Source organism: Hibiscus syriacus, unplaced genomic scaffold (genome assembly GCF_006381635.1).
Source record: "Hibiscus syriacus cultivar Baekdansim isolate YM2019G1 unplaced genomic scaffold, ASM638163v2 tig00111565_pilon, whole genome shotgun sequence".
In the NCBI taxonomy this organism is placed as follows: Eukaryota; Viridiplantae; Streptophyta; class Magnoliopsida; order Malvales; family Malvaceae; genus Hibiscus; species Hibiscus syriacus.
Window position 1 is genome coordinate 168318 of NW_024063121.1, and position 16961 is coordinate 185278.

General features: G+C 29.1%; 2 protein-coding genes across 2 annotated transcripts; both read left to right on the forward strand.

The window, feature by feature from the left end:
• The first annotated feature begins 2954 nt into the window (after positions 1-2954).
• On the forward strand, positions 2955-3554 carry LOC120164996 (LRR receptor-like serine/threonine-protein kinase EFR). The gene has a single exon (XM_039174603.1). The coding sequence runs from the start codon at positions 2955-2957 to the stop codon at positions 3552-3554; it is 600 nt and encodes a 199-aa protein (XP_039030534.1).
• Positions 3555-12741: 9187 nt separating this feature from the next.
• LOC120164997 (LRR receptor-like serine/threonine-protein kinase EFR) lies at positions 12742-13341 on the forward strand. The gene has a single exon (XM_039174604.1). It carries the CDS (start codon positions 12742-12744, stop codon positions 13339-13341), a length of 600 nt encoding a protein of 199 aa, XP_039030535.1.
• The last annotated feature ends 3620 nt before the right edge of the window (positions 13342-16961 follow it).

A 16961-nucleotide genomic window follows, 5' to 3' on the forward strand; every position in this document is an offset into this window, starting at 1 on the left:
AGCCTTTGGTGCCATAGGTTTGATTTTCCATCAGCATCTGCTACTGCAATGATATTCTCTAAATTTGAGGTTACATAGAGAGTACCAATCTTCTTACCACGTGCAATGACGAGTGCTCCTTTGGTAATCTTCCATTCACAACCTGAAAAGGTTGTACTATATCCTTCTCCATCAAGCTGTCCAACAGAAATCAGATTTCTTTTGAGGCCAGGAATATGTCTCACTCCTGTCAGCTTCCAGGTGGTCTGGTTTGGCAGCTTTAGTCGGATATCTCCTTTTCCGACGATCTTCAAGGTTTCATCATCAGCAAGATGAACCTTCCCAAAATCACCACTGATATAGTTCTCCATGATTTCTTGGCATGGGGTGGAGTGGAAAGATGCCCCTGAATCCAAGATCCATGATTCAATCGGACTGTTGACGCTTAGAATCATGGCATCACCTGTCTCCTCTGTCACGTTGGCAGATTCCTGTGCACCGGTATCTTTCTTCAGTGCTCGGCAATCTCTTTTAAAGTGACCTTTCTTGCCACAATTATAACAGGTAAAATCTTTCTTTCCCGTTCTGGATTTTTCCCGTCTGGATTTGGATCTGCCACGATTTGAATTTCTTTCTGAAGTTCTCCCTCTGGACTCCGTGTGCAAGGCTGAGGAGGTTGATGCTTCACCCGATTCTCTCCGTCAAATTTCTTCGCTCAGTACCAGATCCCGAACATCATCGAATTTCAATTTACTATTTCCCGACGAGCTGCTAACTGCTGTAACAGTAGCATTCCAACTGTCTGGTAGAGATGATAAGAGAATTAAAGCTCGAACTTCATCATCGAATTCAATTTCTACAGAACTCAACTGGGTTGTGATTGTGTTGAGTTCATTCAGGTGTTGAGCCACTGATGCCCCTTCCGTCATCCGCAAATTGAATAATCGCCTCATCAAGTGAACTTTGTTTGAGGCCGATGGCTTCTCATACATACTGGAGAGAGCTGCCATAAGACCTGCCGTGGTCTTTTCCTTTGCTATGTTGAAAGCAACATTTCGGGATAACGTCAGTCGGATAACTCCGAGGGCTTGTCTGTCGAGAAGAGCCCAATCTTCATCCTTCATGCCCTCTGGTTGCTTTCCTGAGAGGGGTTGATATAGATTTTTCTGGTACAGAAAATCTTCGATCTGCATCTTCCAAAAGCCAAAGTCCGCACCATCGAACTTTTCAATTTTCACCTTCCCTTCGTCTGCAGCCATCGCTCCCACTCGAATCTGGCTTCGTTTGGATCGTTTCTGACAATTTCTGCGAACCGCCGTGTATTAGAACACCTCCGTCGACAAACTCGTATCGCCGACCGAATTTCACTATTCACGAAATTCACTATTCACGTGAATAGTAATGAATAGTAACCTCGCAGAAAATTGACAAAATTCACAACCAAAAGCTCTGATACCAGTTGTTAGGAAATAAACCGAGTACAAGTAATTTCCCTATAACCAGATTAGTGAGAACGCGAAATAAAATCGGAAAAATAATACCCGAAAAATTGATAACGGAGTTCAGCCAATTTTGCTTACGTCTCCGGACTGCTGCAGATCTTTTACTAAGAGAGAAATTTTACAGGTGTTTACAAAACACTCACTACTCACAAGAAAGCTCTCTAGTATTGGGAGAAAGAAAATGATTTTTGGGATGATTTTGAAGCTAAATGAGCTAGGGTATTTATAGCTGAAGCTTAAGGACTAATATTGTAATTAACCCTATTATAAAAAATAAAAAATTACAGCAGCCCCCCCTTAACAGCCCCCTTAGCAGCCCCCTTAGCAGCCCATGTGTTTTATTAATATGTGTACAACATAATTTAGAAAATAATTACAGTAAAAGTTTTAATATATCGATTTTACTTACCCCAAAACAGCCGTGCTCGAGCCATGGTGAAAATGGAGATGAAAAGAGTGGAAGCGAGCAGAATGCATAGAATTGCAAATAATGCTTTCATTTTGGATATATTTATTACTAATTACTTGCTCCTTCGGGTTAAGCATCTCCACTGCTATTTGTAGGCCAACGAATTCAATTATTCAAATTTATAAAAACCAGCAAATTTGACAAAGGAAGGACTGAAGAAATTTCCATGGCTGAACTGAGGACTATTTCTTTAGTTTATATTCTCAATCGGAAAATTTAGAATTAACGGAGTGAAGAAGTTCCAAAATTCAAACCAAAGAAGCCTCAAATTTCCAATCAAATAGTAATTAATCAATAGCATTTGTCTTCATAAAGAATTATAGCGATCTATGTCAGTAGTAAAGTAGTATTAATGTCCATGTATCTAAGTTGACTAACCAATTCAGAAAACCAAAACCAAGAATTGATTTTCACTTACCTTTAAGTTTGTGTCATAGTCTCTCTTTTAATTTCACCGTTCTACGAAATCAAATCCCTTGACCTTTAACTATGGTGCAACGTCACCGTAGTAGAAGACAAGCACGTATAGGTCATTAAAATAAAATTCTTAAACTCTTATTTGGACCGTTCCGTTTATCAGTTCTTGAAAATTGGGAATTATATTAATCAATAGTTTCTCAAAATATAAGTCTAAATTAGTTTGAAGTCAATTGGCAACCATTTTTCTTTATACATGTATCAATCTAGTGATGTTGTGTGATGTTGAAAGCTACTGTTAAGACAAGGAGAAAACCACCGAAAAACATTAAAAATAAAAATTATTCGCGTGTTCCAAGTTTAGGAGTTAAACTGATAAAGAATAATAAATGGGGCTAAGTGAAATTTTCACTAGCTTAGAGGGGATGTTTTAGGTATTATTAGACCTTCAATTAACAATGGACGTGTGCAGAAATGCATGGGTCCAATATATTGTATATAAGAATGTATTATCAGGCTATTTCGGTTGTGCCTTCCTTTGTAGCTTGACAAACACCATTTCCATTGACTCAACCACCCAAAATCAAATGGCGAACACTTTCCTCGACTTGACTCTTCTCATCATCATCTTCCATTTTTTTCTGACCACTCTTTCCAAGAACTTAACCACCATTCTTACAGACCAGTTCGCTCTTCTTGCATTGAAAGACCATGTTATCCAGGATCCTGGAAATGTGTTGGCAACCAATTGGTCATCTTCTACTCCTGTTTGCAATTGGTTTGGTGTCAGCTGCGGGTCCAACCACCGCAAAGTCACAGCTCTAAACCTTACTGGTTTGGGATTTGTAGGCACCCTTCCACCCCACTTAGGAAATTTATCATTCCTTTCTCTTCTTTCAATCAAAGATAACAGTTTTCATGGCAGATTACCAGTCCAGTTATCAAATTTGCACAGGATGAAACATATAGACTTGGGTAACAACAGCTTCAGTGGAGAAATCCCATCGTGGTTAGGATCATTAACTCAACTTCAGGTGTTGCGTCTGTACTACAACAACTTCAATGGTGTTATCCCATTCTCTTTAGGATACTTGCAAAAGCTGGAGGAGTTGAGCTTGTATGGAAACAAGCTTTCGGGTTCAATACCCTCCTTCGTTTTCAACATATCTTCCCAATTTTATACTTAAGCCACCAAACTTTCAAAAATTATTTTTTGATCACTAACCAAAATTTGGGGTATTACATTCAAGAAACAAACTAAAATTAACTAAAAAGAGAATTATAACGTGACTATTGTAAAAAATTTAAAACTGAAAAGACGATTAAAATGATGTCAATATAAAATAAAATTCATGTCAGACTAGATTTAATGTGATTTAATAATATCTATTTTTATGGATAAAAAATTAAATAATTTATTATAAACAAAGAGATCACAAGAATATAAAAAAAATAAAATTTCATGTATGTCAAAACTCGAAATATATCTCCAAACCTGATATACTAAAAAAAAGTTTATTTCAACATTTTTTTAACATTCATTTGTACAACTAATATCCTAAAACTTACCGAAAACATCGATTAGGAACATAAAAAGCTGACCCGACCTATAAAATTGAGTGAAACCGACTCGAGTCAAAATTATTTATGACCTGAAGTCCTGAACGGTGGTGATTCGAAACCGACTCAAGTCTGAATTGGTGTTGACCTCAACCCGAGTTAGACCTGGAAATTGTGGATCTGAACCCGACCTCTACCCGATCTGAGAATTACCTAAACCCGAATTGAAACGATAATATGATAACTGAACCCGACCTGCATCTGACTGATATGAATTTGAACCCAAATATTAACCTGGTAAATAACTGGTATTACTCGTCCTGTTATCAACCTGACCTGCTATAAACTTTACATGTAATTGATTCAACCTGTAAATAATCCAACTTGTTATTGACCAGATCTGATATTTACCTGATTTGATATTTACATGACTTGTAAGTTACAATTGATGAAGTTGTGAGATTTTGAATTTATAATAAACCATGATAATTAATATAATTACTTTTAAAAGTTAAAACAAATTGTTAGTTATGATAATTAAATTAATAAATTTATTTTCTATATTAATTATAATTCTTATATTATAAATCTTAATTAATTTCATTAATTAATTTCATTAAATAATTTATTTATTGAGCATGATTTTATTAGATTATATAAAATTAATTTAAATATTTATGAATTTAATTTATTTTTATGTAATAATTAATTAATATTTTAAATATAATTTAACATAAAATTTTAAAATATACAAGATGAGTTTATTTGAGATTATATATTTATAAAGTGAGTGGTGGGAGGAAAGCTTTTTAAAATAAATATTTTTTTGTGTGTGGGGAAAAATTGATTTTAGTTGGGAGTTTAGAGAGAAATTGGGTAAAATTTGGGAAATTGGCGCCAATTGGGTCTCCAATAAGATTTTTTGGGTTAATTAAGTTCTCGCTTCTCCAACGATCATTATTTTTCTACTTTGTAAATTGGTTTTTGATTTATTTCATTTTAGTCATGGTCTAATTGTAAATCTCTTTTTAAGTTTTCAATTCGATGCAATTTAATCATATATACATTCTAATTACTTTATTTTTCCCTTCTTTCTTTAATGTGCATAATTATTAAATATAAATGTTAATTTTAGTATATTTTATTTTAGTCACTCATGTTTAATTATATACTATATATGCTTATTTATTTATATATATATACTTAAGTACATACTTATGTATATAGTTAATACTTATACATATACATACATATATACATACATACATACACTTTATATTTAATATATATATATATATATATATATATATATATATATATATATATATATATATATATACATTATACATATGTTATAAATATTATGAATACTTATATTATATGCATAATTATAATGTACAATATAATACATATACATGTATTATATTATCATAACATTCATCATACATATTATATTATTATGTATAATATTCAGTCTATTTTACAATTTTTTCACATTTTAAAATTATTTCAATTTAATCCCTCTGTGTTGTTTAATTCATTTAATTTTTAATTTTTAATTTCATATTTATTCAATTTAGTCCTTAAAATTATATTTGTATCTGAAATTGGACCATACTTATTTATATTTTTGTAATTTACTTCATACCCTATAAATCACATAATAAATTTCATTTCAAATTTTAGAAATTATATTATAATTTCCAAACCTATAAACTTTTTGATAATCGTCGTTTTGTTATCAAAATAATTTCGGCTTCTTAATTAAATAGAAAGGAAAATGTAGTATAGAGAAGCAGGGTCAATCCACAAGGACTATGGTTTTTGTGATTTAGTAAAACAATTTATTGATTTTAGGACAAGATAGAATTTCAGGTAAAGTTGAAAATATTTTAAAAAATAGATAATAATAAATAAAAGGGAAATAATAAAATAATAAATATTAATGGTAATAAATAAAAAAGGGTTTTAAATTGTTTAAAGAAGTATAATCAAATAAAAATTAAATAAACAATTTCCATCATTTTAAAATGTGGAAATAATATTTTTAAGCTTAAATTATCATCCTTCAAAATTTCTCAAAATTTCTATTCGATCCGATTTGTCGAATTTTTATCGGACTTTAACACTTTATAGCTTTTAACACAAATTCTAAATCGAAAATACGATTCCCACCAAAACGCCATTATTGAGGGTAAACTATTCATTTATGGAAATAAAAATTCTTTTTGGGAGAATTACCATTTTGTTCCCTAAACTTTTCCTAATTTTACACTTTGGACACTAAACTTTCAAAAATTATGTTTTGGTCACTAACCAAAATTTGGGGTATTACATTCACCTAAGAAACAAACTAAAATTAAGTAAAACGAGAATTATAATGTGACTATTGTAAAAACTTTAAAACTAAAAAGGCGATTAAAATGACATCAATATAAAATAAAATTCGTGTAAGACTAGATTTAATGTGATTTAACCTTGTCTATTTTTATGGATAAAAAATAAATAATTTATTATAAACAAAGAGATCAGAAAAAATTAAAAAAATTTAAAATTTCATTTATGTCAAAACTCGAAATATATCTCAAAACCTGATGTACTAAAAAAGTTTATTTCAACATTTTTTTAAGATTCATCTGTACAACTAATATCCTAAAAATTACAGAAAACATTGATTAGGGAAGTAAAAAGACTCGACCTATAAAACTGACTCGAGTCAAAATTGTTTGTGACTTAAGCGGTGGTATTTTAAACCAACTCGAGTCTGAACTGGTGTTGACATCAACCCGAATTGGACCTGAAAATTGTGGATATGAACCCGACCTCTACCAGATCTGAGAATTACTTGAACCCGAATTGAAACAATAATATGATAACCAAACCCGATCTGCATCCGATTGATATGAACCCGAACTCGAGATTAACTTGACAAATAATTGGTATTACCCTACCTATTATCAACCTGACATGTAATTGACTCAACATGTAAATCATCCAACTTGTTATTGACCATATCTGATATTTACCTGACTTATAAGTTACAATTGATGAAGTTGTGAGATTTTGAATTTATAATAAACTATGATAATTAATATGATTACTCTTGAAAGTTAAAACAAATTATTAGTTATGATAATTAAATTAATAAATTTATTTTCTATATTAATTATAATCCTTATATTATAAATCTTAATTATAATCATTAAATTAATTTCATTAAATAATTTATTTATTGAACATGATTTTATTAGATTATATAAAATTAATTTAAATATTTATAAGTTTAATTTATTTTTCATGTAATAATTAATTAATAATTTAAATATAATTTAACATAAAATTTTAAATAATACATATAAGATGAATTTATTTGAGATTAAATATATATATATTATTTAAAGTGAGTTGTGAGAGAAAGTTTTTTAAAATAAATATTTTTTTGTGTGTCGAAAAATTGATTTTATTTGAGAATTTAGAGGAAAATTTGAAAATTTTGGGAAGAGAGAGAAATTGGGAATTTAGAGAGAAATTGAGCAAAATTTGGGAAGTTAGCACCAAGTAGGTGTCCAATAAGATTTTTGGGCTAATTAGGCTCGAAATCTTCCAACAATTATCATTTTTCTACTTTGTAAATTGGTTTTGATTTCTTTCATTTTAGTCATGGTTTAATTGTAAATCTCTTCTTGAATTTTCAATTCGATGTAATTTTATCTTGAATACATTCTAATTACTTTTAATTTTCCCTTCTTTCTTTAATGTGCATAATTATTAAATATAAATGTTAATTTTAGTATCTTTTATTTTAGTCACTCATGTTTAATTATATACTTATATATTATATACTTTATATATATACACACACATGTATAAATATAAATATATATACATGCATCTTATATATTACATACATGCATATATGTACTTATATATATATATATATATATAGTACATATTACATACATAGCATGAGTATACAAATATATAAATATATAATATATAAGTATATAAACTATATAGTATATAGTTTATTTATTTTTGGTACACAAAAGTTTAAGTCAGGAGTGACTCCCTCAATCCAAGGTCAGAGCATACCTAAGACCCAATTGTGATTTGCATAAGAATTTACAAATTGCTTACCAAGAGTGACAATGGTAGGATTCGAACTTGGCCTTACAAACTCAAATTCCTGAATCCCAACCACTTGTGCCAACACCCATTGGCATGTTATATAGTTTATATACTTATACTTTATATATTTTATACTTTATATATATATATATATTATTCTTATATATATATACTTATATATTATATACATATATTATAAGTATAATGTATACTTATATTGTATGCATAAGTACAATGTACATTATAATATATATACATGTATTATATTATCATAACATTCATCATACATATTATATACATATTATATTATTATGTATGTATATATATATATATATATATATATATATATTATTTAGTCTATTTTACAACTTTTTTCATATTTTACAATTATTTCAATTTGATATCTCTGTATTGTTTAATTTATTTAAATTTTAATTTGTAATTTCATATTTGTTCAATTTAGTCCTTAAAATTATATTTGTATATAAAATTATCCCATACTTATTTATATTTTTGTAATTTACTTCATACCCTATAAATAACATAATAAACTTCATTTCAAAATTTAGAAATTATATTATAATTTCCAAACCTATAAACTTTTGTTCACCAACTTTTTAAATGGATACAATTTAGCCCAATTCTATATTAATTTCAACTTCATATTTTAAAATTATTTCGATTTGATCCCTCGTCAATACATGTTGTTTTAATTTATTTAAATTTTTGTTTGTAGTTGAATGTTTGTTCAATTTAGTTATTCAAAATATATTTTTATAAAAAGTGATCCATAATTATTTATATTTTTGTAATTTACTCTAAATTATATACAATCACAAATTGCAATTCAACGTTCATGAAAGGCGAAAAATAATTAATCATTACCCAATCTGAACGAGATTCGACTTAAGTCCATCCGAACTTGAATTAACCTGATATTTAACTACTTCAGACCTGAACCCTTTTTACCTGAACTGACATCGATCCAAACTGAAATTAACTCAACCTAAACCTGAACTGATTTGACTTGGACTCGACCTGATTCGGGTTCGATTCGGGTCGAACCATCAAATTGACCTGACACAACCCGTATCCGATTTTACTTGACCCAACATTATTTGACTGAAACCTGAACGATTACATGATTTTACATCCCTAACATTGACGATAGAGTATTCTTTTCTTATGGTGTTTGGAGGAGCTCTTATGGGAGCTTGATTAGGCCATATACATATATATATATATATATATATTCCCATTACATTTTCGCCTATAGCTTTGCTTTCCCACAGTATTCAAGGTCGAGACCAGATAACATGGCAGTTTGAATGATGCGGACAATTCCAAATAGGAGGTTGCTCATCTGCAAAATGAATAGCCCTATAATTCTCATGTTATATATATAATTAAAATCATTCATGTATAAAACATATATAATATGGTTGGACTTACGAAGCAGAAGCAGTCGTGGTCGAGCCATGGTGAAAGTTGAGATGAAAAGAGTGGATACGAGGAGAATGCATAGTATCGCAAAGAATGCTTTCATTTTAGATATATTAATTACTACTAATCACTTGATCCTTTGGGTTTAGCCTCTCCACTGCTATTTGTAGGCCAATGTTTCCAACAAATTCTATCATTCAAATTTATATAAAAAAAAAGAAGCAAAACTGACAAAGGAAGGTCTGAAGAAATTTCCATGGCTGAACTAAGTCCTATTTCTTTAGTTTATATTCTCTCACTTGGAAAAATTAGAATTAATGAGTGAAGAAATTCCAAAATTTAAACCAAAGAAAGCTCAAATTTCCAATCAAATTGTAATTAATTAATAACACGTCTTTATAAAAAGATCATACTGATGTATGTGAGCAGTAAAGTAATAGCAAAGTCCATGTATCTAAATTGACTGGCCAATCCAGAAAAGCAACCAATAATTTAAAAAATTTGTTCTCTTCTTATCTTAAAGTTTGTGTCATAGTCTCTCTTATAGTTTCATTGTCCATAAGGTCCAATCCCTTGATCTTTAACAATGGGGCAACGTCATCACAGTTAAAGACAAACACCAAATGTCGTTGTGGGATTATAACACAAAATTCGAGTTAGTGTAGATTTGAGAAGAAATTTTGTTCACGAGATATTCTAGATTTAAAAGGTTACAAATGTTTTAGTGAAGTGCTAAGCGAATATGTAATGATTTTTTTTTTGGATAATTAAGATTTATTACCCAAAGAAGCAATGTCTGCTACAAAAAAACCGATCAGAAAATTTACACTCTAATTACAACAGAATGATCGGCTAAATGATATCCCAAGATATACAAATATTGGAGTTTACATAATCAAGCCTATTTATCTTTTTCCCCCTAAGTTTAATTCCTACGAATTCTTTGACATTGCTAAGGATTTCTTCTCTTGTCCTTGAGGTTCCTTTGAATATTCGTCGATTACGTTCCTCCCACAAGCCATAGATACTTGCACACCAAGTAAGTTTAAGAATAGTAGAGATAAGAGATTTTCTTTTCCATGTGTTGGAAGCCCAAGTAACCATATTCTCTCAAGAATCAATTGTCTTCTTTAGTCCATTTAGGAGAAGAATTTTCTGCCTCAAAAAAGAAGCATACAAGCAATCGAAGAACAAATTCGATCTAAAAGAGCCATCCATGCAATCAAACTATGCTTGGGAAGATGGTGAGGGAACCATATAAGGGAGTGCCAAGGGACTTTGTCTTTTTTCATTCTAATCTCCTGCCAAATTTCTCTAATGGTGAAGTCTCATTTCGAAATAGTATCAAGAGTTTCAGTTCGTAGCTTCAGGATTTTGTTGATGCCCCAACTTAGAGTAGCAGAATTTACCATGCTCCAAAAATCATTCTCTTTAATCACAAGGAGAAAATCATTACATACATACATTACGTTGTTGAATATGTAATGATTTTCTCCTTGTGATGAAAGGACAAAAATCGATTGTCAAGTTTTATGTTCAAAAGAGTTTAATAATTTTAGATAATACATTTTTTTTAATTTTTTCCCTCTGTGTCAGATGATAACATTGTTAGTGAAGATGTCTTGATATAATCAAGCAGAAGATGATTTCTTGTTAAACATAACAACTGTGAGTATAATAACTGTGAGAAACAAAAAAAGAATGAAATTTCATGAACATAATGAAATTTGAAAAAGGGAGAGTTAAATCTCATATTGAATTATACAACACCCAAACAAAGTAGCATTGAGAACACAAACAATACATATATTAGGGGATCTCCATATATGGTTTCGCCAATGGATCCTATAGCTTTGCTTTCCCACAACATTCAAGGTCGAGAGCGAAGACGATGGCAGTCTCGATTATATTCGGGACAGAAGCAGATATTAGGTTCTTGACATTCCATATCTGCAAAATTAATAGCCTTATAATTCCCATGTTCTATATAATTAAAACCATTTATTTAAATATATGTATATATTAATTTAATTGGATAACGAACACAAAGCATCCAATTTTTTTTCCATGTGCGTTGAGATGTCATTTTACTGAAATTGGAGTATGTTAATATATATGTGTGTAAAACATAATTTAGAAAATAATTACTGTAAAAGTTTTAATATATCTATTTTACTTACCCCAGAGCTGCCGTGCTCGAGCCATGGTGAAAATGGAGATGAAAAGAGTGGAAGCGAGCATAATGCATAGAATTGCAAATAATGCTTTCATTTTGGATATATTTATTACTAATTACTTGCTCCTTTGGGTTAAGCATCTCCACTGCTATTTGTAGGCCAACGAATTCAATTATTCAAATTTATAAAAACCAGCAAATTTGACAAAGGAAGGACTGAAGAAATTTCCATGGCTGAACTGAGGACTATTTCTTTAGTTTATATTCTCAATCGGAAAATTTAGAATTAACGGAGTGAAGAAGTTCCAAAATTCAAACCAAAGAAGCCTCAAATTTCCAATCAAATAGTAATTAATTAATAGCATTTGCCTTCATAAAGAATTATAGCGATCTATGTCAGTAGTAAAGTAGTATTAATGTCCATGTATCTAAGTTGACTAACCAATTCAGAAAACCAAAACCAAGAATTGATTTTCACTTACCTTTAAGTTTGTGTCATAGTCTCTCTTTTAATTTCACCGTCTACGAAATCAAATCCCTTGACCTTTAACTATGGTGCAACGTCACCGTAGTAGAAGACAAGCACGTATAGGTCATTAAAATAAAATTCTTAAACTCTTATTTGGACCGTTCCGTTTATCAGTTCTTGAAAATTGGGAATTATATTAATCAATAGTTTCTCAAAATATAAGTCTAAATTAGTTTGAAGTCAATTGGCAACCATTTCTCTTTATACATGTATCAATCTAGTGATGTTGTGTGATGTTGAAAGCTACTGTTAAGACAAGGAGAAAACCACCAAAAAACATTAAAAATAAAAATTATTCGCGTGTTCCAAGTTTAGGAGTTAAACTGATAAAGAATAATAAAAGGGGCTAAGTGAAATTTTCACTAGCTTAGAGGGGATGTTTTAGTTATTATAAGACCTTCAATTAACAATGGACGTGTGCAGAAATGCATGGGTCCATTATTTTGTATATAAGAATGTATTATCAGGCTATTTCGGTTGTGCCTTTCTTTGTAGCTTGACAAACACCATTTCCATTGACTCAACCACCCAAAATCAAATGGCGAACACTTTCCTCAACTTGACTCTTCTCATCATCATCTTCCATTTTTTTCTGACCACTCTTTCCAAGAACTTAACCACCATTCTTACAGACCAGTTCGCTCTTCTTGCATTGAAAGACCATGTTATCCAGGATCCTGGAAATGTGTTGGCAACCAATTGGTCATCTTCTACTCCTGTTTGCAATTGGTTTGGTGTCAGCTGCGGGTCCAACCACCGCAAAGTCACAGCTCTAAACCTTACTGGTTTGGGATTTGTAGGCACCCTTCCACCCCACTTAGGAAATTTATCATTCCTTTCTCTTCTTTCAATCAAAGATAACAGTTTTCATGGCAGATTACCAGTCCAGTTATCAAATTTGCACCATATGAAACATATAGACTTGGGTAACAACAGCTTCAGTGGAGAAATCCCATCGTGGTTAGGATCATTAACTCAACTTCAGGTGTTGCGTCTGTACTACAACAACTTCAATGGTGTTATCCCATTCTCTTTAGGATACTTGCAAAAGCTGGAGGAGTTGAGCTTGTATGGAAACAAGCTTTCGGGTTCAATACCCTCCTTCGTTTTCAACATATCTTCCCAATTTTATACTTAAGCCACTAAACTTTCAAATATTATGTTTTGATCACTAACCAAAATTTGGGGTATTACATTCAAGAAACAAACTAAAATTAACTAAAAAGAGAATTATAACGTGACTATTGTAAAAAATTTAAAATTGAAAAGGCGATTAAAATGATGTCAATATAAAATAAAATTCATGTCAGACTAGATTTAATGTGATTTAATAATATGTATTTTTATGGATAAAAAATTAAATAATTTATTATAAACAAAGATCACAAGAATATAAAAAAAATAAAATTTCATGTATGTCAAAACTCGAAATATATCTCAAAACCTGATATACTAAAAAAAAAAGTTTATTTCAACATTTTTTAACATTCATTTGTACAACTAATATCCTAAAACTTACCGAAAACATCGATTAGGAACATAAAAAGCTGACCCGACCTATAAAATTGAGTAAAACCGACTCGAGTCAAAATTATTTATGACCTGAAGTCCTGAACGGTGGTGATTCGAAACCGACTCAAGTCTGAATTGGTGTTGACCTCAACCCGAGTTAGACCTGGAAATTATGGATTTGAACCCGACCTCTACCCGATCTGAGAATTACCTAAACCCGAATTGAAACGATAATATGATAACTGAACCCGACCTGCATCTGACTGATATGAATTTGAACCCAAATATTAACCTGGTAAATAACTGGTATTACCCGTCCTGTTATCAACCTGACCTGCTATAAACTTTACATGTAATTGATTCAACCTGTAAATAATCCAACTTGTTATTGACCAGATCTGATATTTACCTGATTTGATATTTACATAACTTGTAAGTTACAATTGATGAAGTTGTGAGATTTTGAATTTATAATAAACTATGATAATTAATATAATTACTTTTAAAAGTTAAAACAAATTGTTAGTTATGATAATTAAATTAATAAATTTATTTTCTATATTAATTATAATTCTTATATTATAAATCTTAATTATAATCATTAAATTAATTTCATTAAATAATTTATTTATTGAGCATGATTTTATTAGATTATATAAAATTAATTTAAATATTTATAAATTTAATTTATTTTTATGTAATAATTAATTAATATTTTAAATATAATTTAACATAAAATTTTAAAATATACAAGATGAGTTTATTTGAGATTATATATTTATAAAGTGAGTGGTGGGAGGAAAGCTTTTTGAAATAAATATTTTTTGTGTGTGGGAAAAATTGATTTTATTTGGGAGTTTAGAGAGAAATTGGGTAAAATTTGGGAAATTGGCGCCAATTGGGTCTCCAATAAGATTTTTTGGGTTAATTAAGTTCTTGCTTCTCCAACGATCATTATTTTTCTACTTTGTAAATTGGTTTTTTGATTTATTTCATTTTAGTCATGGTCTAATTGTAAATCTCTTTTTAAGTTTTCAATTCGATGCAATTTAATCATATATACATTCTAATTACTTTATTTTTCCCTTCTTTCTTTAATGTGCATAATTATTAAATATAAATGTTAATTTTAGTATATTTTATTTTAGTCACTCATGTTTAATTATATACTATATATGCTTATTTATTTATATATATATACTTAAGTACATACTTATGTATATAGTTAATACTTATACATATACATATACATATATACATACATACATACATACACTTTATATTTTATATAAATATATATATATATATATATATATATATATATATATATATATATTATACATATGTTATAAATATTATGAATACTTATATTATATGCATAATTATAATGTACAATATAATACATATACATGTATTATATTATCATAACATTCATCATACATATTATATTATTATGTATAATATTCAGTCTATTTTACAATTTTTTCACATTTTAAAATTATTTCAATTTAATCCCTCTGTGTTGTTTAATTCATTTAATTTTTAATTTTTAATTTCATATTTATTCAATTTAGTCCTTAAATTTATATTTGTATCTGAAATTGGACCATACTTATTTATATTTTTGTAATTTACTTCATACCCTATAAATCACATAATAAACTTCATTTCAAATTTTAGAAATTATATTATAATTTCCAAACCTATAAACTTTTTGATAATCGTCGTTTTGTTATCAAAATAATTTCGGCTTCTTAATTAAATAGAAAGGAAAATGTAGTATAGAGAAGCAGGGTCAATCCACAGGGACTATGGTTTTTGTGATTTAGTAAAACAATTTATTGATTTTAGGACAAGATATAATTTCAAGTAAAGTTGAAAATATTTTAAAAAATAGATAATAATAAATAAAAGGGAAATAATAAAATAATAAATATTAATGGTAATAAATAAAAAAGGGTTTTAAATTGTTTAAAGAAGTATAATCAAATAAAAATTAAATAAACAATTTCCATCATTTTAAAATGTGGAAATAATATTTTTAAGCTTAAATTATCATCCTTCAAAATTTCTATTCGATCCGATTTGTGGAATTTTTATCGAACTTTAACACTTTATGGCTTTTAACACAAATTCCGAATCGAAAATCCGATTCCCACCAAAACACCATTATTGAGGGTAAACTATTCATTTATGGAAATAAAAATTCTTTTTGGGAGAATTACCATTTTGTTCCCTAAACTTTTCCTAATTTTACACTTTGGACACTAAACTTTCAAAAATTATGTTTTGGTCACTAACCAAACTTTGGGGTATTACATACACCTAAGAAACAAACTAAAATTAAGTAAAACGAGAATTATAACGTGACTATTGTAAAAACTTTAAAACTAAAAAGGCGATTAAAATGACATCAATATAAAATAAAATTCGTGTAAGACTAGATTTAATGTGATTTAACCTTGTCTATTTTTATGCATAAAAAAATAAATAATTTATTATAAACACAGAGATCAGAAAAATTTTAAAAAATTTAAAATTTCATTTATGTCAAAACTCGAAATATATCTCAAAACCTGATGTACTAAAAAAGTTTATTTCAACATTTTTTTAAGATTCATCTGTACAACTAATATCCTAAAAATTACAGAAAACATTGATTAGGGAAGTAAAAAGCTGACCAGACCTATAAAACTGACTCGAGTCAAAATTGTTTGTGACTTAAGCGGTGGTATTTTAAACCAACTCGAGTCTGAACTGGTGTTGACATCAACCCGAATTGGACATGAAAATTGTGGATATGAACCCGACCTCTACCAGATCTGAGAATTACTTGAACCCGAATTGAAACAATAATATGATAACCAAACCCGATCTGCATCCGATTGATATGAACCCGAACTCGAGATTAACTTGACAAATAATTGGTATTACCCTACCTATTATCAACCTGACATGTAATTGACTCAACCTGTAAATCATCCAACTTGTTATTGACCATATATGATATTTACCTGACTTATAAGTTACAATTGATGAAGTTGTGAGATTTTGAATTTATAATAAACTATGATAATTAATATGATTACTCTTGAAAGTTAAAACAAATTATTAGTTATGATAATTAAATTAATAAATTTATTTTCTATATTAATTATAATCCTTATATTATAAATCTTAATTATAATCATTAAATTAATTTCATTAAATAATTTATTTATTGAACATGATTTTATTAGATTATAT

Coding starts and splice junctions, on each gene's coding strand:
- LOC120164996 (XM_039174603.1), top strand. CDS start 2,955: ATGGCGAACACTTTCCTCGACTTGACTCTTCTCATCATCATCTTCCAT.
- LOC120164997 (XM_039174604.1), top strand. CDS start 12,742: ATGGCGAACACTTTCCTCAACTTGACTCTTCTCATCATCATCTTCCAT.